The sequence below is a fragment of the Zeus faber genome (genome assembly GCF_960531495.2).
Source record: "Zeus faber genome assembly, chromosome: 8".
In the NCBI taxonomy this organism is placed as follows: Eukaryota; Metazoa; Chordata; class Actinopteri; order Zeiformes; family Zeidae; genus Zeus; species Zeus faber.
The window spans coordinates 24121243-24146284 of record NC_137195.1 but is presented as its reverse complement, the minus strand read 5'-3'; the positions used below and the strand labels follow the sequence as shown (position 1 = coordinate 24146284).

At 42.4% G+C, this 25042-nt stretch overlaps 1 protein-coding gene across 1 annotated transcript in view; it reads left to right on the top strand.

Annotated features, from left to right (window-relative positions):
- Positions 1 to 18873, top strand: part of mtbp (MDM2 binding protein) — a 39675-nt gene extending 20802 nt beyond the window's left edge. The window contains exons 12-23 of the mRNA XM_080004860.1: positions 494 to 673; positions 1761 to 1880; positions 7053 to 7202; positions 7346 to 7439; positions 8205 to 8366; positions 10643 to 10741; positions 10983 to 11240; positions 11747 to 11898; positions 12297 to 12415; positions 15544 to 15657; positions 16556 to 16621; positions 18679 to 18873. Coding sequence (XP_079860986.1) covers positions 494 to 673; positions 1761 to 1880; positions 7053 to 7202; positions 7346 to 7439; positions 8205 to 8366; positions 10643 to 10741; positions 10983 to 11240; positions 11747 to 11898; positions 12297 to 12415; positions 15544 to 15657; positions 16556 to 16621; positions 18679 to 18717 — 1553 coding nt within the window. The 3' untranslated portion in view covers positions 18718 to 18873. The remainder of the gene's footprint in view (positions 1 to 493; positions 674 to 1760; positions 1881 to 7052; positions 7203 to 7345; positions 7440 to 8204; positions 8367 to 10642; positions 10742 to 10982; positions 11241 to 11746; positions 11899 to 12296; positions 12416 to 15543; positions 15658 to 16555; positions 16622 to 18678) is intronic.
- The last annotated feature ends 6169 nt before the right edge of the window (positions 18874 to 25042 follow it).

The window sequence follows — 25042 nt, the reverse complement described above, 5'->3', positions numbered from 1 at the left end:
CTTTTGTTGCCGTTCTTCAGCACTCGTGGTGGAACACCGAACCGGGACGCAGGGATTTTTTGTTTCATATAAATGACGGAAAACAAAATAAATACATCTACATCAAAATACACTTTTTTTTATTGGTTTTGTTTGCATGCCGCAGTCTACAGGTAATCTACTGCATATATACAGTATATATTTTTTTTCCTTTTTCTTTTTTTTATTTGCAGAAAGAAATACAGCACATTTATTTTTTAAATACTTTAGTATTTAAAAAATAGTTTTCTTCATAGACAATTGGTGTTAATTCCTCGATCTTTCAAAATATGAGTTGACTCGGTTATAATTATAATTCTGCTGAAGCCCAGCGTGCCACAGGGTTGGGCTGCAAATGTGAACGGGTCGTATCGGCACATGTTTTCTGAACTGACAGCTCACAAAAAACTAACTGGGTTGTCTTATTTCACAGTTTGTTCATAACAGGTCCCCTTGAAAATGCCCTATTTCCTAGTGCCTGAGGTGGAGGTTAAAGGTGAGAGCGGCCACTACTTCCTGTTGGTCCAGGGCGCGGAGGACGGCGGGGGCGGAGCATGCAGGGCCCGGATGCTCCACTCGGCCAGTCAGATCAATGGAGCAGCTGCCATGGCAACGGTTGAGGGGTTGATGAGGGAAAAATCTCTGTTATCACCAGGTAGGCTATGAAGAGGGGTGTACAAAACCTTAATATTGGGATTTTCTGTTTTGGTCACCGAGACTCTAAAATCTGCACAAAGTATAGACATTCTAGATATGACAGCTTTTAATGTGTTTAAAGTATTCTAAAATCCAAAAAACCAAAACCAACCAAGACATCTTTGGGCTGTTATGTTTCCATTCCATAATATTTGTTCTTTATGTAATATACATATAATTACTTATTTGACTATCGAACTAGCATGAATGCATTTCCATAAATAAATAAAAATAACAATACTAAAACAAAGGCTTTGTTGCAAATTCATGTTGTGATAACTTCCTGTGAATGTAATAAACCATAGCAATCCCACCGTAAAATAATTATTATTACATTAAAATGGAAAGAGTTAATGGTGCATGTTAATGGTAGGTTGCTGTTATTACATTATTGCAACTTAGTGCATTGCATTGACAGGATTTTTAGACAATAAGGTATTATTACATTAATGGTTAATTACCTACATACAACGATTATACATGTTAGCAGTTGTAACAGTGTTGAAAGTGTGTTTTTTTTTTTTTTTTGTTTTTTTTTTTTTTGTTTTTTTTTTGTTTTTTTTTTTTACCTGTAAGAGAAGGATGCACCATGACCTCGAAAAAATACTGTATTTTTTGTATTTATTTTTTTTCAATCTACCCCCCCCACCTCTCCCCAGAGCCGCATCCCAGAGCACAACACTGTTATTGTGAGGGTTCAAAAGATTTTCCCCTGCCCTCCTTTCTCCTCTGTACACAGAATGAAAAATATCATACCCTTCAAACTTCATGGCCTCATGAAGTAACGAACTATCTGATATTAGTTTTGATAAGGTACTGAGCTCAAATAACGTCCAAGAGAAGTCTCTCCATTAAAAAAGTCTAGTGTAAAAACATTGAAACTACATTGAACATGCTTTTTTGCCTGACCCAGTATTTTTTACATTTTGTTCATATTTCCACTTCATAAAAGGTCTTCAATGTTATCCTAATGGCCGTTTTAATAATGTGAGCTTAGATTAAGGAGGCCTGAAGAAGTCCTTTTAATCTCTCTTTTCTTTCCAAAGCTGTAGGAAGGAACACTGGCCTGGGTCTGGGCTCCATGCCCTGTTTCTCTGGAGACGACCTGCCGAGGAGGGAGAGGCGGGTCACCCGCGTCCAGATGCTGGCGCTCAAGGAATACCTGAGTAGGTTCCGCATTTTAACATTTTAAGGGAAAGATTAGATGTAAGAGTGTAGTTGAACACGATTTACATGGATAACTTTGTTGTTCGCTGGAAGTTTAAAGATTGTTCCAGACCCCTGATGCAGTTTAGCAGAGAACAGTTACGCCCGAGGTGCGAGAAGTTTGCTGTTTGAAAAACACTCTCATTGCAGTGGGTCAAACCCTCGGGGTGCCAATTATTTGGCATTCAAAACATCACACAATCACACAACACACAAACTAATGCATGTGGTAAAAATGCCTTCACAGAATTGACCAGAAACATAGGCCAGGGTTATTTAACTCTTTTGAACTTGTTTTTTTTTAATCTACTTTCTATTTATGTCAATTTTATGTCTTGTAGCTTTTGGAGTAGTTGCAGTAAAAACTCCTAGAAATTCTCAATGGGGAAAAATAAACTATCCACAAGGAGAAACTTGAAAGAGGGATTCCCCCCCATCAAGGGAGGCCAAGGAGGGCAATAGTGGGTAGCATACCACACCCCTGGCAAAACTGACAGTGTCAAAACTACCATTATCCATAAGAATAGAGATGAAGTAGCTGGAGAGTAAAATTAGCATGAAACAAGAAAACCCGATCAGAGTGTACCTGAACCATCAGGTTATTCACTATTCAGGCGCGAAAAAAACACGTGAAGACTGCCTTCATCCAGTCCCATTACAGCCCCCCACCCCACACACACACACACACACACACACACACACACACACACACACACACACACACACACACACCCATACACACACACACACACACACTTTTTATCTGATTGGAAAATGGGGTTTGTGTTGGTGATTGAGATTACGCATTTAGCAACATTATGGTAAGCAGTGATAAACAAAGCAGTTTCTCACCAACAATCGACTACTAGCTAGAGGCAGTAGTGGAGACCAAGTGACTTTAGTGACTATTCAAACCAGGCTTTGGCAGATTTACGATTAAACTGTCTATTAGCGATCGACTCCATCGATTGCAATAGACAGACTATTTTTTTATTTTTATATTTTTATCCGCCAGGAAATATCCGAGCATTGAAATGGTGTAAGTGCAGTTTACAGTGTTCTGCAACTGGAGTGTAGAGGGAGAGGGGGGGGGGGGGGGGGAGAGGGAGTGAGAGAGGGAGGGAGGGGAAGAGGGAGGGAGGGAGGGGAAGAGAGAGCGAGTGAGGGGTAGACGGAGAGAGCGAGGGGAAGAGGGAGGGAGGGAGGGGGAGGGGAAGAGGGAGCGAGCATTGGAGGGAGGGGAAGAGAGAGGAGAAGAGGGAGGGGAGGGAGGGCAGGCGAGTGAGGGAGACAGAGGGAGGGCAAGAAAGGGGAGGGTGGAGGCTCTTGCTCTCCGTTCAGAGCTGTCAAGTAACTGGTGATCGGATCTCACTTCCCCGCTCTCAGGCCCGTGCAGAGCCTTTGAGGGACAGGTGCTCAAAAAAAAAAGAAAGAAAAGGCAGTTGGACCCCAGCTCCGGCTCTGGGCAAACGGAGCAGCACAGCGGAGCACAGATCAAAACCGCAATGGTGCACACTGGGACACCTGTGATGTATGTAGCATACTGTACCGCATACTGTGTCACTGTTCTGGGTTGTTTGGTGTTACCGTATTGCTGCGCCGTACTGTTGTATACTGTGCTGTATATCTCACAAACGCTACCTCACTTTAATCACATGCCACTTTAATGCACATATCTGTTAATACATAATTAGCCTATCCCATATACTGTACATAAGCCTATTCCCTTTATCTATTTTATAACATTTTATTTTATTCTATATATTTTTATTTTATTCTATAGTATTTGACTTACAGCATTACTTTTAGGAATCAGTTAGTTGGTCTAGTAGAAATTCTTAGGTAGCTACTTCAGTCCAGGACATATTGTGTGTAATCACCGGGTGCGTTGCATTGACATTTCACTGCATATATGTATGTGACGAATAAACCTATTGAATCTTGAATCTTGATCAGCGCTCTGCTGTGCGCACATCGCGGGTGCGATGAGGACACATTCCTCATGAATATATCTTGGCCAGGCTGTCTGCTACCTCGATGCCCATTCACACCTAAAACAAACAAATAAGTAAATAAATAAACTTGCCTGGTTTAATAAATAAATTTAAAAAAAGGCCACCATGGGGCATCAAGGGGCAAAGCATGACATTTTTAAACACAACTGAAGTAAGGGACTGTTCCGTCCCGTTCCAAAAAACCTGAGCATCCCCACTGTCAGGACAATGGAGACGCAGGTCTCCCTGTGCTTTCCGTTGCTATTGGGACTTAATTTAGTAAAAATTTGATGTTTTTGTATCAATACTTATAAAGTGGCGCTTTCTATGCGCCCCCCTAATATACACTGTATACATCTCATCTCATCACCGTTCTCAGTGTCGTTCCTGCAGTCTGTCAGTATTCACTACATAGCGTTCACAATGGCCAAGCCCCCTCACCGTGACATAACGCGGGTCCTCACTTATCAACTCATTCACTTAACGACCTGGTCCTAGGAATGGGTGGGTGTGTGTGTGTGTGTGCGCGCGCGCGCCTGTGTCGCCGATGATCTCCCAAGCCTAATTCAAACTATAGTTTTCAGTCCATATAGATGACTTGCTCAATAGACTTAAAAGGCTTTAAGAGACTAGTTGCTTAATCGCACAGGGGCGGAATGAGTGTGAAGAAATGGTTTCATTTATAGGTCTTATAAGATCGGTCTTGATTTAAAGTGAACCCCATTTTCCAATGACTGTGGACATGGTCGTGATTTCCCCATTGTACTGCGTTATGCAGCTCTGTATGTGGCAGATAGACTATCCACTGCTGCAGACGTTCATCTCTAATTTCAGCAGCTAGGTCTGTTTTTGGGAGTAGTGTGATGGCTCCCGTATGCTGATGACCCATTTCTCAACCTGGAGAAAGATGGCTGTTGGCGGTGTCTCTCGTGACACTGTGCCTTAGTAAGCCTTTTACCCCCCCCCGGACGTCACCGCCACCACATCCCATCTCATTCCTAATGTTTAATTTAAGCCCCTCCGCAGTCAAAGTGATGCTGTCGCTCATTAGGGGAAGCAATACACAGCCGGGGAGTTTCACTTGGGTGCATTCATATTTAAATTAACAATCATGTGGCCACAGTAGGGCTGGACAATAATTTACAATTTACAATACAATAATAATTTGAAGTGTTTATATTTATATTGTATTTCAGTCATTGAGTCGTCATAAAATGAATGTACAGAACATTGCAGTCTATATTAAAGATGATAAGAATATATAATCTTGTGTAATAACATGGGATTCACCTTGACACTAGCATATATTTCATAGTGTATTGAACATCCAGTGCGAGGTCACAGACGTATGTTTTATCCAATATTCTCCAATCTCTTAAATGTGAGTTTCATTCCCCCCCACAGTGGTAGAAATATAATATGCATTTTTATTTAGAGGAATGACCCCGCGCCACAGCCTCGGGTTCAGGCGAGAATAGAAAGAACTATGCACTCTGGACAGGATGAACTGGAGCCTCCATCTGGAAACCCTCTGACTCTCTCTGCCATTTGAACTCTGTGCCCCGTCTTCTCTTTATGTATTCCCATCAGCGCACACTGGAAGTCGCATGATTATTCCAAGCTCTTCTATTCTAAGCTGTTTATTATCATTGGAAAACAAACTCGTGAATGGAATGAAAAGTGTGTGTGTGTGTGTGTGTGTGTGTGTGTGTGTGTGTGTGTGTGTGTGTGTGTGTGTGTGTGTGTGTGTGTGTGTGTGTGTGTGTGTGTGTGTGTGTGTGTGTGTGTGTGTGTGTGTGTGTGTGTGCGCGCACGCTCTGTTTTTATCATAATGATTCTTATCAAAGGGCTGTTTGTAAGAATAAGTCTTGAGATTTAATATAATAAGAATATGTTTTTTCATTACATGAACACAAAAGGTTTTTTACTATAACCATTACACTAATGTATGTTGCTTGTGTAAAAGGCGCATTTGTCTTATTTTATCTTATGTCTGTTATTTAGATAATGTGTTGACAATTCAATATCCAAAGTCTAATATTAGCCAATTATGCATTTCTGGAATTATTTTCCCTACAGTCCAGGTAAATGTGTTTTCTTTCACCCACTAGTCAGATGAGCGGTTTTAATCAGTCAATCGTTGCATCCCTAGATTGTATACACTGTTCTGTGGGTTAGTGTGACAAAAACATGTTTGCGTCAAACGAATGAGTTTTTACTCGGAATCTTTTCCATTTTCTGGACATCCGGTGTGCATCCACTTTGCTGCAGTGGTTGGTGTTGGGTAAATCTGATCCAATATCTATTCTCACAATCTAATGTAACAAAACGTAATAATACCCAAGACCCAAACACCCTGAGCCTTCCAACAAGGCGCTGCTGCTACGGCTCGTTCACACGAGCGGTAGCAGAGGTGTTTGCCAGGCTTCATACCAGATCCGTGAGGTGCTCGAATTGCATCCTCAGAATGCAAGTACCAGAATACCTTGAAATGTCCTAGAAAAAAACCACAATCATTGAATCAGTCATATTTCTCTTGGTTTTGTTATTCAAATCGTAACGTAAACTAGACAGACATTTGATTATATTAGATGTGTAATGTATGCATATATATTATAGATATATTATTAATATCTCTATTATTATAGAGATATTATATTCTAATCGATTAAGATCACATTGTCCTTGAAAATGGAAAAAAAGTCATTTTTAAAAAAAAAAAAAAGTACCTGGAAGTCCTTGCATTTCATTTTGTAATGCCAGAATGAACCCTGGATTGCCAAATGGTTTGGTTTCCAGGAAAATATGGCCTCAGCGCTTCAGATTTAGACCAAAAGAAGACGGACAACGCGAGGATAAGAACAATGCAATAACCAAATGAAACTGCACCCCATGGGAGGAGGAGGGGCTGCAAAAATAACTGCAATTTGCTGGAAAAGTCTCAACCAACTTATCTCAATGTGTAAAGTAGAAGGTGTAAAACCAACCCGCTTCTATTAACGCCGTAAACAATGTTGTTCAAGTCAAAACAGGTATAAAACGGCGCCACTATGACAAGCCTACCATCCAACTACACTCAAGCAGCATATAATAATAATAATAATAATAATAATATTTAACGTTTATTTTATTTTTCAGATCGGCAGGCTGACAAGGTTCCAGTAAATGAACTGAAGGCCCTGCTGAACCTGGCTAGGGAGCAGTACCTAAAATTGGAGAGTGTTACCCTGCCCTCCGCTGCTTCCTGCCTGCTGGAGGACCCAGAGAACGCAGCCTCCCAGACCCCAGGTGAGCTCCAGGACGGGGTAACCAGGACTTAGCATCTTCTCATCCGGTCGCTTGTTAAGTCAGTATTCACAAATCTGTTGGCGTGTTTTGTTTTTTTTTTGTTTCTTTTTTGTCGACTCTGCCTTTCGTCTCCGTCCCTTTAGAACCAAGGAGGGCTTCCTTGCAGCAGTCGGACTGGCCGGAGAGGAGCGTCCTCCACAACATCGAAAACCTCCAGAGGAGACGACAGAAGAAGAGGTAAAGGAAATGCGTAATGTCAGTCGGGCAGTGGCATGGAGAGTTATTAGAGGGTCATCGAAGTCGATCTGCTTCCTGTAGTTTGGCTTCAATCAGGTGATGAATTTGATTTGTCTCTGCCGTACCGTACTAAAATAGGATATCACTATCAGATAGCGATATCCCCAACCACGAGCCATATCAGACAGGTTGCATATTAAAGAAAAGCAGATAATCTTCAGATTTTCTGACACATAGAACCATGTTACATGCCTCTAATTAAGGAATATAGATAAAGATCATTATGTCTTTATGACCCTAAAAGATGGCAAAATAATAATTTTGCGATTGATTACTGATGGTGATCGATGTTTATCATGATATATAGTTAGCTAATGCTGCCTTCTTGTTTTTTTTTTTTTTTTTTCTTATAAACTTTGTTTATTTGATTTTCCACACATGGGACAACATCGTGTAACACACTTGTCATGTTATCGTACAAAAAAGGGCAGTTATCTAAACAGCCTAGCAAAGTGTAAAAGAAGACAATAATAACATATAAAAAAAACAACAACAATGAAACAAAAATGACAGCAGTAGCAAAGAAATGATGAAATACTACTAATTTGTTCACGCCTTAATGTAAACTTTAAAAAGCTGTAAATAATCGAGCCGAGCACTCGGATTATATTCCAAGTGTAGTGTCCTTCTACCGGACATCTGAAAGAACACGGCGTCCCCGTCGTGTTTGTGCGCCCCTCACTTTCTCTCCCCCCCTCCTGCCAGGTTCGGTTTGTTGACGGGGCCCGGCTCCAGTGACTGTCTCCTGGGTCCTAAAGACGTCCCCAGGGCTTTATCCGCTCCCCTGGACGCCCGGGAAATACTGAAGCACTTTACCCCCGACGCACTGCCGGCCGGGGACCTGCAGCCGCTGCCCATCTGCAGAGGGTGGGTTCAGCCCTTAAGATTTGGTTCTCGGGGAGTCACAAAGTGTAAAAAGAATGGTTGGATTTTTCGACTCTTACTTTGTTTGATTTAGTTGGTGTAACGCACGGGTGAGTGAGGGACAAAAATGAGGATGATTGTTTGCTGCTTCTGTTCTGTTTCTTTGTAAAGGGACAGATTTTTTATAATTTATTTCTGCCAAAATTATTTATTTTGGTGAAATAATGCAGTGTGTGCAAGAGTGCAGGTATAGATCCCAAAAATATTACAGCCTAGTTTTCTCTCTAAATTATCTTTTTTCTAGCAGTGAATTTAATCCTTGGTAAATATTACCAGTCCGTGAGTTGACTCACTGAATAAAAAGTGAAGGCGCTTGTTTGGGTACGTTTCTGGGCTGCCTATGCTTTCCTAACGCTTTTTGTTCACGAATCCAGTTGAATGGAGTTTAATGCCCGCGAGTCGGACTGCAGTTGCGAGCAAAACAAAGAAACAATTTTGTCGGAGTAATTCCTTAATCCCGATTCATTTAAATATATGTTTGCCATGAACGAATCATTCAAGAAGCTTGCATTAAATGTTCAGCCATCTATTCTCAGCACACGACTAGTAGTGGGGCACAGTGAGCAATATGCAAGTATTGAGGAGATAATGTTATTTGTCACGATGTGAAAATATACAGCAAAATCATGCAGTCCTTCCTAGGGCTGCACATTTAATCGTATATTAATTGCGATGTCGATATAGGCCTCCACAATTACTTGATCGTTGCCAGGGATGATTCTTTTTTTTTTTTTTTTTTTTTTTTCAATTTGTCCGCTATCTGCGCCGTCTCAGCGTCCGAAAAGCGGCCGTCAAAAACTTGCGATTTGCCCTTGTTTTTTCACCTGATCACAGTTATCCATGTGGCAAAGTAAACAATCCATGAGCCAGCGGGCGCTGGCTACAGGCCCCATGGAGTGCACACACAGAAAAATGGGCTCACGCGGCGGAGCAGAGATGCGTATTGGGAGTCTTTGTTTATGCCTTAACACCACTGCTCTTCACTTGCCTGTTTTACAAATTATTAGTCTTCAATAAATAGCAAATGTTGAATAATTGCACAGTAGTTACTTTTATTTCAAGTTGTGTAATGAAAATGTCAAATTGCGAGGAAATCCTTGCGTTTCCCCTGCTATAATGGACAAATTTTCCGAGTATCAGGCGCAAAATCACAGAACTTACCGTGGGTTGCAGTAGTTCTAGGGGTACGCTGTTTTTTGTTTTCTTGCAAAAATCTGCAGGTGTAATATAACTGACCTTCTTGTTTGGGATAAAAAAAAACTATTTGGTTCCATGTGGTGGCATTCTTTTTTCTTTATTTTTTATTTAAAAAATAAAATCGTAAAATCAAATTTATACATAGCCTTAAAAAGATGGAATTCATGTGAAGAAAGTCCTTTTTTGTTTTAAAGATTTGTACATTTGAGTTTATTTATTCATAGCGAAGGTTGATTTACAAAGTGCAAGAAAGGAATTGTGTTCCCAAATTGGATGAATAATCCATCACAATATTGAGCAAAATAATCGTGATCATTATTTTAGCCATAATCGTGCAGCCCTAGTCCTTCCTGTTTGGAACCGAAACACACAAACAGACCCAGTCCTTCAGTCCACTGTAGGGACGGACGGACAGACAGACAGACAGAGTAGCATCTGTGTGGGCTTTATGCAATCCAAGTGCTAAATGCAGCTGATGGGCCCATAACGAGGATTTGATTGGCTTCATCAGCCGAGGGAGAGATTACAGTGTTTCAGGGAGAAGCAAATCGAGTCCGACCCTCCCTCGCCCGAGCAGAGAAATGGGGAAGACTTAGAATAACCGGCGCTTCTGTCAGCGGGCGGCACGCCAGCCTCAGTCTGGGAGAGAAATGTGTCTCATTACGTAAGATAACCAAGGCGTCAAGGCTTTGTTTCCCTTTAAAATGTGCATTTCAACATTTCATAATTTGCCTTTCAGCCTCACCTTTTATTTAGTTGTAGTGTTCTTTTTTTTTTTCTTTTTTTAAGTTCCAATGAAAAGCAAGGGATTGTATGTCAAAAAGCACGGTTCGAGCGTGTTTATGTATTGTTCATATTTAGTCATTGGTTAACGTTTGTGTCCCCATAGCCTGAATGAACTCACGTAAAATGTTGACTTTTTGCACAAACTCTTGTTTAGACCACCCACCAGCACATTGCGTATTGCTAAAAATGCTTTTGGATAAAAATACATTTTGACTGTTTGTCTCTCTGCTTTCCAGTACTTCCCATGTCTTCCAGTTGTCTCCAGACCTCTCTCCTGGGAAGGTCATTCAGTTGCCCTTCAGCAAGGCCTCCGCCTCCCACTACCATGGCATCGAGTGAGTGGAGTTCCTGCTTATACTGGGGGAGGGAAGTCTCTCCTTAACCAAGTTGCCCATACCGGCAGAGGTAGAGGTTGAGCTTTGATGAGGGAAGTAGGAGCTTTGAAAAATATATATATTTGTTTGTTTGTTTGTTTGTTTGTTTGTTTGTTTTTTTTTTTTTTTTAATTTCTTCTATTGAATGGCAGCCCTACGAAACAAACATGCTCAAACACAAATGTTTGTGCTGTGCGTCCAGGTTCTGCCTGGACAGCCAGCGGGCTCTGGACAGGGACCAGGGCTTCGTGCGGCTCCAGTCGCGGCTGATCCGCTACGAGACGCAGACCACCTGCTCCAAGGAGCCCTGCGGCGTCCCCTTCGCCCTCAGCCCCGCGCCCTCGCCTGCCATGCCGCCCGAGCCCGACGGCGAGGCCCTGCTCGGCGCTGACGTGGCGCGTCTCAAACGCAGATCTTGGGACACGGACGCCACAGGGGGAAAATGCAAGAGGTTAGAAAGGTATTATGGGATATTTATTTATATAACATATTTACCAAAATTGCTGTTTTTTGGACTAATTGGCAAATTTTGTGGATGTCTGTAGTTGGTGTTTTTTGCACAATATTTAATCTTAAATCAAACTCGTTTTAAACTTTAAGTGCCGAGGGATAAAATGCTCTGTGTTGGGTGAATTACCCTGTACTGTAAGTCTTAGAATTCCATTTGAAACAGCAGGGTTTTTTTTTCCTCTAAATCCATATTTACCCTTGTTTTTGCTCTATTCACAGCACAGTCAGTTGTTCTGTGAATAAAATGACCAAGCTTGTAGAGGCATTCATTGTTCTTTTCACTCAGCTTTAACAGTTTTATAACTTGAGAAAATTCAAACATTTTGTATTGTTCCCTCTTGGAGAAGGAAAAGTCTACATTTAAGCTCTAACGTAATATTACGATGAATATGGAGTCTCATTTCCGTGTGTGCGTGTGTGTGCGTGTGTGTGTGTGCGTGCGTGCGTGCGTGCCAGACAAGCCACGTCGGAGAGCAGCGACTCCTTGGGCTCCCAGAGCAGCAGCGGTACACACCCCTCTGTGAGGTCACTACGGCAGCAGCCAATTAGATCGGATTCCAGCCCTACGGCCACACCTTCCCCTCTGGTCATCAGACGCACGTCGTCAGGTAAGGCAAAGGTTGCTGATGCAAAGTTGTTTCATCTGAGGTCCGTTTGGTGTTTTATTATATAAATCATTCACTTTTTCGCTAGGTTCTCAGACGTTATGGATCTCTATGCATCTCTTTATGAATGGATGTTTAACATTGCTTTAAAGAGTGAGACAATTTCTGTTACCATTGGCAAGCCAAGGCCTGGTTTACTTTCATTTGAAAACCAGATATTTTATTTGTCCGATGCCAAGAATTGCTTTCCCCTATTTCAATATCGTTGTGAATGATACATATTAATATTTGTGAAATTCCTTACGGTAACCATTAATCGTGAGTAGACTTCCTATAACTTCTTACTCTGTGTATAACAACTATAAAACAAGTGTCTTGACGTTGTGCGATGTTCTTTCCAGTGTCGGGGAACCCTTCGAGTGTTGCTGCTGACAATCCCCGGCCTGTCCAGCAGAGGGCGCCACACGTCCACATGGAGGACCCACCCTCCAAGGAGTCCCGCTCCCAGAAACACCACAGGGTAGGAGGGGACTCATAAGGCCGACCTCAAACTTTGGCTGGAGGCAGAAATAACTTAAAAAATGAGCTTGTAACTAAAGATTAATCCACGAATAAAATCAACCACAAACTGTGTGCGTGCGTGCGTGCGTGCGTGCGTGCGTGCGTGCGTGCGTGCGATGGAGGAAGATGAGCTTACAAATCCCTCACATCCATTCCCGATCACGTCCGCTGCTCTACTGTATTTCTATCCTGTTATGAGGAGAAATATGACATGTCAACCTCCATTCTGTTTGTTTGCTTGCTTTTATTTTTTTAAATTATTATTATTATTTTTTTCTTGGTTTTTTCTTTTCTCTTTTTTCATGCGGTGACTTCCTAGAAGGCAAGGTGCAGATTAGGCTTGGGCAGATGGAGTCGATCAGCGATTGACATTAATGACAGATGATTATTATTATTATTTTTTTCTTATCCCCCAGGAAAAATCTGAGCATCGAAACGGTGTAAGTGCAGGTTACGTGTTCTGAATCTGATCCCCCTCTGAATGGAGCAGCACCGGAGGGAGGGAGTCGAGAGGCTCTCCTCTGTTTGATTACTTGTAATGTTCATTGTAAAGTGTTCTTGTGTTGCGTGTAAAAAAAAAAATAATAATAATACTGTGATATTTTGCCTCTCGTCCTTGTGACTTCATGTGTTCTTCTAACCCTCATTGTCAAATGAATTGTCTGAATCAACAAGGACCACAGAAACGGAATGTGACATCGACTTTAGTCATTGTGACAAGTACGATGGTTCACCCCGGCCATAACAATGTGTCTCCACATGTGTCTCGTGTAACCACTTGTGATCACTTCCCCGCTCTATATGCAAATGTAATATATTGTGATTATAATATAGCAATATATAATATCATCTCTTAGAGAAGGATTTCGATGAATTTATTTTCCATAGTTTCTTACTTGTATGGAAACTGAAAAACGCAGATAGAATCGTCAATCCACGATCGCTGCCGCCAGTCATCGCCGAAACCTAGTGCAGTGTGTCTGACCAAACCTAGTGCAGTGTGTCTGACCAAACCTAGTGCAGTGTGTCTGACCAAACCTAGTGCAGATCTGCTGCAATGTACCAACATTTCCAAACGGAGCTGCCACAATTATTACATGATCGCAATAGGTAGACGTGTATTATTACAAGTTTTATTTTATGACATAACATGAGACAAAACAAAAAATAGGCAATTTAATTGTTAATAGCAATTATTCCTATGACAATCATCAACAACAACGTGCTACCACACTTAATTATCCTTTCAGATTTGGAACGCTTGCATATATTTTACATCAACAAACAGGTAACCAATGTTTAGGAAACCTTGATTGGGTATGCTGAGACCAATGTGTAATGAAAGCCTCAAAGTGAGCAGGGAAGCGCTGTTCTTTGTAAAGGACAAAGTCTGGCAAAACGAGGCAAAAGCTATCAGCAATGCTGGACCAGCTTCTCGGAGGCCGAGCACGCTCATGAAAGCAAATGAGGCAAATTGGATTCCCACTCCTGCATTCGCGGAGCGGAACTCGCACGCCTTTGTATGCGAAACTTCTTTCTGACTTCATTTATTTCTCATCGCTATGAGGAATACGGGTGCCTTGCATCCTGCCTGACTAAAAAAGCGCCATTGCTGATTCAGGTTCCTCTGGTAAAAAAAAATCGGTTCCATGGCGAAGGAGCGTGAGCAGCAAACGTTAATTGCGCTCGGCATTTAAGCTTGATTCAACAGCACTCTGCTCACATGCATTGCAGCTAATTAGCTAATCACCCTGGAATCTTGGTTAATTGAAGGGGAAAAACCCAAAGGTACACGACTAATATCCGGGATTCTTTCGGTGAAACCACTAATTGTTTGTTCTGGTGATTCAACTGGAGTTTCATATCCATCAAGTGCTTCAACAACGTAATGAATAAATAAATAAATAAAAATCTAGGGGGAAATTATTTTTGTTTTTATACTTCCAGAATCCTGCTTCCCTGCCCTATTGGCGAACATGACAGCCAGCGATCATGCAGCTCCACTGCTGGCTCTGCTGCCAGCTAGTGGACAAAGCCATTGTTTGTCATCATTGTGACACGTCTGTGATAAATCGTGATTTAAAAAAAAAAAAAAATAATAATAATAATAATCTCATATTCGATGAAGAGATGGTAAAAATGTAATCATTACATTCGCAATGCCATCTGGATCCGATCTCAAAAGTATGCGCGGAAATCTTAACGTTGACTTTTGTGTTATATCGTTCACGGACCGTCCGACGGCAAAATAAACACACCAGGGTGAAAACAACCTTTTTGGGCTGAGGTGAAATGTTCAAATCATCGAAGGTATGTCCTTTGTATCGAGTTAAATCGAAGGGGCGGGGGGGGGGAAGCCTTGAAACCAGCGCCTACAATGTGACGTCATCCATCTTTAAAATATTTTAAAGCTACACTTTAAAGAAGTGTTTACAGGGGGAAAGCTAACGTACAATTTTGAGACGAATTTCTTAGACTTTTTGGTCGGTTTCATAAATGTTTTGGGGTATGTGTCCACTGTGAATTGTGCATCATGGTGACGTACCAAAAAAGAAAACTACAGATTGTCTTATCGGACACACACACACACGCACACACACACACACAGCTGAAAGACCTTGAGATGTCCTAAATGCTGGGTAAACAAGCTTATCACCCCGACACGAGTTGAGGGGGGAGCATTTGGCCGTTTTCTTTTGTAACAATAACGTTTGTATGTTATCAAGGACGCAGATTAAAAGCTGCTTCTCTATTTCTCTTCCGACTGAACGTCACCTGGTGAGGACAGTCATTTCCCCTGGAACCATTCTTGTGGCATGGCTTTCAAAGAGGACGCTCCGTTTATCCTTAAGAATGTGTTTTTTTTTTTCTGTTTTCGACATCTGAGGATTCGGTGCATCGAGCTAACTATTCGTGCGTGTGCGTGTGCGTGCGCGCGATAAGGGGGGAAGGCCCTTGGCGGTGAAGACCGTTTGACGGGCGTCCGTTGAAGCCAGTAACTTTTGGATTAAGGCGGCGCTGTAGAGTGGACACATGCGAGAGTCACTTAATAAGTGTGTGTTCTGCTTCCGCCCCGACCCCCACCAGATGCTGAAGGAGGTCGTCGCCAAAACCCTAAAGCACCATAGAGTCACGGCCGAACACAAGTGCTTCGGCGCCTGCAGCCAAAGACTGTTTGAAATCTCCAAATTCTACCTGAAGGTTTGTCTCGCCCTTTCCCCTGCCACACTAAAGTCACTGAAGCTTTTTGTACGTCGGCCTCGATGAAGCCTGGCGGCGATTCACTGCGCGATGAACACTCAACCGTCGTGGAAGCATAAACAATTAGCATAATAAAAAATATATATATTTGTAAATCAGTCTCCACGTTGTCTGCGCTTGCGGTTTTGTCCAATCCCCGCAATATTTCCGCAAAAATGTCGCCGCCCACTGCACTTTTCTGCGTCGGAGAATCCAATCCATCGGCCGTTGTTTCTCCTTGAAAATGACGATTCCACGACCAAAATAAACCGCTGAAGATCATGAAAAACATTTCCCCCAATATCTGCCCGACGGCGGGAGTGAGCGGTTCTCCGCCTCCTGCGACATCGCTGCCGAACACAAACAAATACTGTCAGCCGACTTCGATTTATTTTTATGGCCGACCTGGTATTTTATTAAAAGAGAGGAAACGATGAAAAAAAGATCCCAAATTCAATTCTATGACACCGTGAAATTGATGATTGATTGAAAATCCTGGCTCCTCATGTTGGATTAAGACTATCATATAGTGTATTATATAGTGTTTTTGTAAAGAGTAATGTGTTTTTGTTTGTTTGTCTTTCTTCAATCAATTTGGCGCTTGATGAGAGAAATCAGGCATATGTCTGTTCTCCCCTTTATTAAGAATTATTCTCCCCCACACACTCTTAACCCTGGCTAAAAACCTTAATTTACGCTTTGAGAAACACAAAAGAAACAAAACCCAGACATTTCCTATTTTTTCAGTATAAAAGGAACTATAGTGAATATACACAGAGAAATGTACGGTGGCGGCATCGTCCGAGATGTCCAACCATCTGGAGTTTAACCGCAGTGCTCTGCTCCCCTCTGATGCCAGGATCTGAAGACTTCCAGGGGTTTGCACGAGGAGATGAGGAAGGCTGCCAGCAGCAACGCCAAACAGGTAACACGCTGGTTGATGGGTGGGCTGACTGTTGGGTTGGTTGTTTGGTGCGTTGGTGGTGGTGTTGGGCGACGTGTCGTGCACTTCGATTCGATCGGTATTTTGTCAATGCTCCATATGGAAAGGATCACATCGAGTTTTGTTTTTTTCTAAGCGACTACTAGTTTTCACACAAGATTCCGGTGCTCGTGCTTTTCCTTTTCCACGGCGGCGCTCCTTCCTTGTTTTGTGTAGACAACGCTGAGTTGGATGGCGGACGAAGATGCAAGCGGAACCGAATTGGTACCATAAGCAGGGCACAGCTCTCCGCCCTCGGGGTGCACGCAGAGCACCCCGACTGACAGGTTTCCGACTCGTCGACTTTCAGGGGGCAGCCCTAGTTGGTTGTTTGGTCGGTTGTTGGATTGGTCGCCGACCTGCCAAGCTTCGCATTTTTTGTACTGACTACGCAATTCTTTGTCAAAGTATGCGGGTACGAAATGGCAGCTGAAATGACACAATTTTTTTTTGGGGTGTGGGTGTGTGAGTGGGTGGGTGGGTGTGTCAAATGTACATGCCCGATTACCAAGGTAATGTAGTGTAGAAGACGCTCAAAAAGGAGATCAAAAGAAAGAAAATGTCGGCTGTTAAGAGGTTCTTCAAGGTAAATTAATATTAGATAAATGATTTATCACCTGACAACATTCCAAAATTGTACAGACTGCGTATCTATCACTGTCACAGCGGAGCTCCTCTCGTGAGGAAAGGTTTGATTCTTTTTTTGAGACTCAGTAAAACAATTAGTTCGATGTGATTCAGTTAGTTGCACGGTGCAGTAATGCACGGTGAGCGAAGGACGACTTCCAGTGAACCAGAGTGAGTCGCCATTTATTATTATTATGGCAAGTGGCAATTACCATATAAATATAATAGAAAGTTATATTTGCACTTAAAAGTGAAAGACTTTCATTTGAAGTTTGAACTGGACACGTTCATGTTGTGTCCGACTAAAACTCAGTGGGAGTTACAGGTTGAATTTTACTGAAACTTGGTGACAGTCCCAATTTCAATTTTATTGGAACTCAGGGACAGTTTCATGTTCTGTTATTGTTCCATAGTGAAAAATGACCAATAGTAAACAGTGTCAAAATAAGCAATCTCACTATGGTGGTTACTAAAAATTGCAGCGGTATTGGGCATGTGCAGCTGTCCGATCACGTGAGCGTGATCAGTTCACGTGATGTATTGAAATCGGAATCGGCGTTTCAGACAGAAAATTGCAGTCGGTGTATCTCTATTTGGTTAACATGTTCGGTAACATTATGAGATGATGCATTTCAAGGGGTACATCCTAATGAGACTTTTTTGTATACTGCATATAGTTAGCTGTAGTAGCTCGCACATCATGTGAGTGGCCTCGTTATGAGGAGGCTACGGTGCGAATAACTGGAGTCATTTATCTGCAGTAACTCAAACGCCATGGAGACTCCCTGTTACAATATTGTGGCACTCAAAATGATTTATATTATATTTTAAGGTTGGCAGGTCTGTGGTTGGTTGTTTTGTCAGTTGGTTGCCGGGTTGTCTCATGGTCAGTTGGTGGGTTGGTTGATGGTCCGGGGTCGTTCGTTAGTTCGTTCGGTTGGTTGGTTGGTTGGTTGGTTGGTTGGAGTGGCAGATCCGCCTGTCACACGCCATCTGAGTGGTGTTTTCAGGGCCCTCCGACACAGAGACACAGGCAGGGATGTTGCAAACACACTATACAGGTTCAGGTTCAAGAGGTGATTTGTCACATTCAGTACAATATTTAATGTAGAGAGTGGGCAAGATGTAACAACCTGGGAGCAGATGGACACGTGTCATGACAGAAGCTCTCCCTGTGTGTGTCTTGGATGGAGGTTTTACCTGTTGCTCGTAGATTGCTCCGCCCAATTGCCGAGACCCAAGACAGGTGTGGCTGCTTAAACCCCACCACCCTCACGCCACAGTTGGTTTTTTGGTTGGTTTGTCGTCACTTGTTTGGTTTGTTTGTTTGATCGATCAGTTGATTATTGTGTTGTGTATTTGTTTCTTTTTAGGTCATTGAGTGGGTGCTTGAGAAGTCCTCAAAGAAGTAAGACGTGAGGAAACGGAAAGAATCACGACGTGCGACCTCGAAATCAAGCAACGGCGAGCTGTGTCTCAGAGATACGGAGGTGTTGTTCAACGTTACGATCTCAAAACAAGTTTGAAGTTTCATCTCGCTAACTGAGGCCTCGTGGACTTGGTGTTTGGAGTCGACGTATTCAGGGTTTTTCATTTAGGTTTTGTCCCAAACAGCCAGTTCTTAGAATTTGACGACGTGTGTATCGCTTCAGAACGAAAGGGTGTTTTGCCATGAAATGCAGCGTGCGCTTATCAGAAGGGTTGAGCTTTTTAAGCGTCCTGGCTAGTCCTCAATCATTACACTCAACTTGTTTTAATTCATTTCTATTATTTATTCAATTCTATTTATTCCAACCAATGATACTGTTGCCTTATGGGGTGTTTTCAGTATTTGTTCCATCTGGCTACAGAATGTTGAGTCTTGCATTTTTTTTTTTTTTTTTTACTTTTTATGCTGCTTTATGTAGCTTTTATGAGTTGTATTCCTTCCGAGTGTTTTAATTAAAATTGTTTTTTTAATCAAATGCTGTAATCTCCATATCTTTGTGTATTGTAATGTACAAATACGGTACTATCAACGGCGTTATCTGTTGTTTTCAGGGTTTCGAGACAAAATAAAATATCTTTTAAACACTAAGTAATAATAATTATTACATATCATTGATTAATTAAAATTGCTCCCTCGGAAATTATTGTTTCCAACGAAGCTAGAAGATACACAATATTTATTGCCACGGACGTCCTGCAGCATGTTGCCCTTCGTCCAGACCGATAAGATGAGGGACGTTCCAGGACTGGATGTCCTGGAACGAGGGATTCTGCTGTTTATTCATTGATATTTGTTTGTTTCTTCTTGGGATGCATGGACAACAGAATATCCCGCAACACAAAAATCGGATACCAATTTGACAGATACCATGATGCTATGTGTATGTAAGTGTACATAAATGTATATGTAGTATTAGTAATGTATATTGACATTTTTCTGCTCCTTTACATGTCCACTGTGTCAGACATATATAAAAAGTAGTAACTTGTCTTAAAATGCACATTTATATTGTTAGGCAGGTAGTGCAATAGTATTGTATTGAAAATGTAGTCACTGCTGAAATATTTGTATCCAAAATTTTAAACCGAAATATCAAAACGTTCACATGGTGACTGTCCTGAACCTGTTTTCCTCTGTCCAAATTGAATAAAATCAAGAAAAAATGAAATTATTCCTCATTTTTAAGCTGGCAGTGTGGAAACAGACATTTTTTAACACCACTAAAAAGTTTTGAAGTTAATGCATAATGCTGATGTTGGCTCTGGTTAAATAGTTTTGTCCAAGAAATGAATATGATGCGGTGTGATACCATTTTGTTTAAGGGCAATTATTTGGACACCGTTGTGGTTAAGGGGTCTTTGATTAACGGGGAAGAACTTTAGAGTATGGTGTCTTACATGTCACACCATAGTATGTATATTGTATTTCAGATAAATAACTACCAGGAAAATAATATTTGCTTTAGTTTAATACACTTTAATTGAATTTTTCAAACAATTACTGCGGGTTTTATTTTAACTAGGATTCTGACAACCCCTTTTTGTAAGGCATTCTAAAGCCGGATTCATTCTGATGATGACAAACAAGAAGAATAAACCACGTTTTTCAGCTCATGTGACAAGCCCGGAAGTCATGAAACTGGGCTTAAAACAAAGGAAATCACTTGAAAATGTCACCATATTCACTATCAATAAATCTATTTTTATGTAAGTGAATGGTGTGTATTTCTGAGATATACACGTGTGTGTATACATATGTCCAGCTGATTAAACTATTTGCTGTTGTACTGGGAAAAACAAGTTCAGATTTTCCCTGTGACCTGGTCTCTGTTTTTGTGCTCCAAGTCCACTGGATCATGTCCTGGAGTCAACTGTACGACTTTTTTCGTGCTACACATAATTTAATTTCAACCAGTTCATTTGAATGGGGTCATTTTCATGGACAGAAGCAGGGGGCATGGTGAAGGAGGGGGGAGCAGATACGTAGGATGTATTAAACCAAGGATATATTAAAATTCAAAATGCATGGGTTTGAATTTCGTCCTATCACAAAATAAAAGTGGGTTACTGGTTTCACTTTTCTTTGAATGGTCTATTACAGCGGTTCCCAACCTTTTCGGACTCGTGGCCCACTTGAAAATCTCAGATGTTCGCGGCCCACATCCGACCAGAAGTAATACAATAACAGGAGCACATTAATATTAACTTGGCTCATGAGAAGGCTGATGTTGCACGGCAGACACCCAATGCTTGATGTCTGGCTTAAGGGACGACAGTCTCAGGCGAAGATCTGCGCTTAACACTCAGTTTATTGCTGTATTTCGTCTTCAATGCCACAAGCGCTGAAAAGCGCAGCGATACGTCGTCGGGAAAGGCATCAGAAATCGCACAGCACTGTCGGACAGATCGGGTTATTCAGAAGCAACATGAAGCCAAAAGTTTGTCAGATACTCAATGCGCTGACGCCGGAGACATCCACAAGACTGTCCTTCTCTTTTGCGCTCAGGCCTGCGAGTGTCTCGTCGCTTTGGCTGGCGAAGGAGTTTTTCGATCCAGCTGCGCTGCACATCTGGGATGGGGAAGCATTCGCGCAGCTTGGTCCTCAAACCGTGCAGGTGCTCTTTGACATGATCGATCACGGTGACGGGAAGCCGCATTTCTTCCTTTGTCAAAAAATCCAACAGATTCTCAAACGAGTCAAAGTTTAACCGGTCAACTCGTCTGGGCCACATATCTATTTTTCTTATCGTCGCTTCTATTTTATTCTGGACAGTGTACATGGTCACTGCTTTTACTTCGAGACTCAGGTTGAGTCCATTTAAGTGGCTGAAAATGTCGTGTCAAGAAAAAGCGCCCTCACCTCATCGCGCAATTCAAAAAGTCGCATCAGTACCTTCCCCCTTGAGAGCCACCGGACTTCGGTGTGTAACAGAAGCTGCTTATGGTCACTGCCCATCTCGTCACATAAACGGGAAATAAAGGTGATTGCAGTGGGCGGCTTTTGATGAAGTTGACTCTGACCGCCTCATCTAGAGTAGTCTTTAGATCTGCAGCATTTTCTTTACAGCCAGTGCCGCTCCGTGTATACTGCAGTGGACGGATGCTACGAGTGGAGCCACAGCTTTCACCCGGGTGATAACTCCACTGTGCTGGCTCCATCTCAACGGCCCGATCAATGCTCACTCCCACACATTTGGACCAATCAATCCAGTTTGAAACTATGAACGCGTTCAGAATGTCAAAAATGGCCTCAGCAGTTGAATGCATCGGTAAATATTTGCAAAACAGGAGCTCTTCTTTTATCTCTCCATTGTTTTCATACCTTAGATAGGCAAACAGGTTTTACAGATTTGTGATGTCTGTCCATTCATCCGGTTGGAGGCATAAGAACAAGTCTCTCGTACGCTCGTCATCAGCTGTTCTGACACATTCTGTGGCATGTCATCGTTCCTGCGTCTGACTGAGTTATCAGACAATGAGATGAGGTTGATTGGCTTGTACGCCTTCTCTCCCGACATCACCCCGGCTATCTCTTTTGTGGCAGGAAGAATTAAATTCTTCCCGATTGTATGAGGCTTACCAGCCTTGGCTGTGAATCGGGCAACCCGAAAGGACGCTTCCACTGCCTTTGCGTTCTCGGCGCCCACACATGACATTTGGATGACTTCCTTCTTGCCCTGATACTCCTTGAGTTTATCGAAAAATTCAGGCAGCTTAAATATGTACTGTTGGTGTTTTGTCTCGAGGTGACGGTGCCGTTGACATGGCTTCAGAGCTTCGTTTGATAAAATCTCGGAACACAGCACGCACAGCGGTAACGGTTCGTCTTCCAGCGGGTCCAAAAAAATCCCAATGATAAATATTCAGCGCTAAACTTTCTCCGAGCCTTTCTTTTTTGTTTGACAAGCGGGACTGTCCCGCCTGTCCGATGTCCCGCAGGGACTTCCCTTGTGGATGATGTACCAATGCCTTCTTTCCTTTTCAGTGTGCCTGATGCTCGCCAACCATCCATTTTGATTATCACAGCAAGTTAAAAAATGTACAGGTGTAAGTCGATCGTGGTCCGACATAGTACGCCGACATAGTTGTTTTGGTAATCAATTATTTTGTATTTATTTTTCAATAAAGTATGTGTTTTGCCCATGATTTGGCGGCCCACTTGCAATACCCTCGCGACCCACCAGTGGGCCACGGCCCATTTTGTTACGCATCTTGATGCAATTGTGTCATGGGTAAAGTAGTTACCTTCTTTCCTTTTTAGCTTTCTAATAATGTGAGAGTGAAAAAAGACACGCATGTGTTACTAGGGGTTAATTTGGTCGGGGAATATACCTGTGTCATCAGAATTTACATATGTAATTTGCAAAGCCCTGAATTATATGCTAGGCCGTTTAATGTAGTGACTCCGATTGACCACCCCTCTAAAAGTACATGTCCTGGCTGTCCAAAACAGTTGAACTTATTTTGGAAGATCTTTAAATTTCTGAGATACAGGGCTTCAAAGATGACCGCAGGTCAGGGTTCAAAGGTCAATATCTAAGTTTAAGGTCCACTGAAAACTCTCAAACTTACATATGTTAAATGTACAAAATGTGTTTTGTTGTGTTCTACAAGCCAAAAAATCAGATTTTAATTATCAATGGACATGGAATCCACACTTGGCACCACACTGCAATGGCAGGGTTCAATGTTTTTGTTACTTTGAAGGTTTAAACCCATGCATTTTTTATTTTAATACATCCATCTCCCCCCCAGTTTAGTGTGCGTAGTCTTAATGGCTGATGTCTCCTCCAGTCATCTGATTTACAACACAGTGCCGGTGACTTGGATGGCAAAATGTTGACTTGAACCTGTGACGGCAGCACTGAAAGGCAGCATCTCAACCCATCACAGCACAGAGTCCCGCTGTGTCCCAGCTTCTCTGAGATGATGAATCTTCCCCTGCGCCTAAAATGCTCTGTGCACACCACTGTACTAGTTATTTTATGTCAGGGTATTGGTACTTAATTACATTAAATGTCGACGTATTTCCCGCACCAGTGATAGAGATAGACAGATCATATACATTCAAAATGTTCATAATGTTCTCCCATTCTCTTCTTCAAACTGAATGAAGAGCGTTTGAATGGTTCCGTTACGATTCTCATTTAGCTTTGCTCACCTAAAAGAGCTCACGGAAAAGAGCTATCGAAATTGTTTTTGTTAACTAGCTGTGGAAGTTCTGCCTACCACACGCGACCCAAGTGGCGTTTCCAGGGCCCACCAGCACAGACGACGATGGGTTGTAGACACCAGTTTATTGTAGAGAGGAAGCTAGGTGGGATTAGCCAGGAGCAGATGGGACATGCCATGACAGGGCTCCTCTCCTGAGTGTGTGTGTGGATGGGGGTTTTAACCTGCTGCTCATTAGCCCAAACAATGAGCAACAGGTATGCAGCCACCCTGACCCAACACCTAGATTCAGATCAGGTGTGGCTGCTCAAACAATCCCAACAGGTCACCTTACCACACCAGCCATGCTTGCATTGAAGTGGGGAAGGGCCTGACATTGGTCCTGCCTGGGGCCTCCAAATCACTCAGACCGACCCTATGTGTGTACAGCAGATTTAGTTTCTCCTACTTCCACGCAAAAAATTGCGTAGATTCTAAAGCCCTCTGTAATAACACACACGCGCACACGCACACACACACACACACACACACACACAGTGTCTCTCTTTGAAAAAGGGCCCCGATGGAAAATTTAACACAAGGAACAAGCAAGTGAGTGTATTCTGAAGAGAATTGTCGAGTGGATTGGGGAAGGTTCAAGAACTTGGCAGTAGCATCCCGAAACATTCCTCACACACACACACACCCCACTTCTTTCTACTTTACTGACTTTGGGACCACTTTGTCTGTCCCTGAAACTGTCTCTCTCACACACACACACACACACACACACACACACACACACACACACACACACACACACACACACACACACACACACACACACACACACACACACACACACACACACACACACACACACACACACACACACAGCGATTCTCTGTGTTCCTGGAGGCCGGGCATGGCATCACAAGCCTGGGTCATTATTATATGATTATATATATGATATTATATGATTCTCTGGCAGACTCTGCTGGAATGGATGTGTGTGTGTGTGTGTGTGTGTGTGTGTGTGTGTGTGTGTGTGTGTGTGTGTGTGTGTGTGTGTGTGTGTGGGGTTCAATTTAACCATGA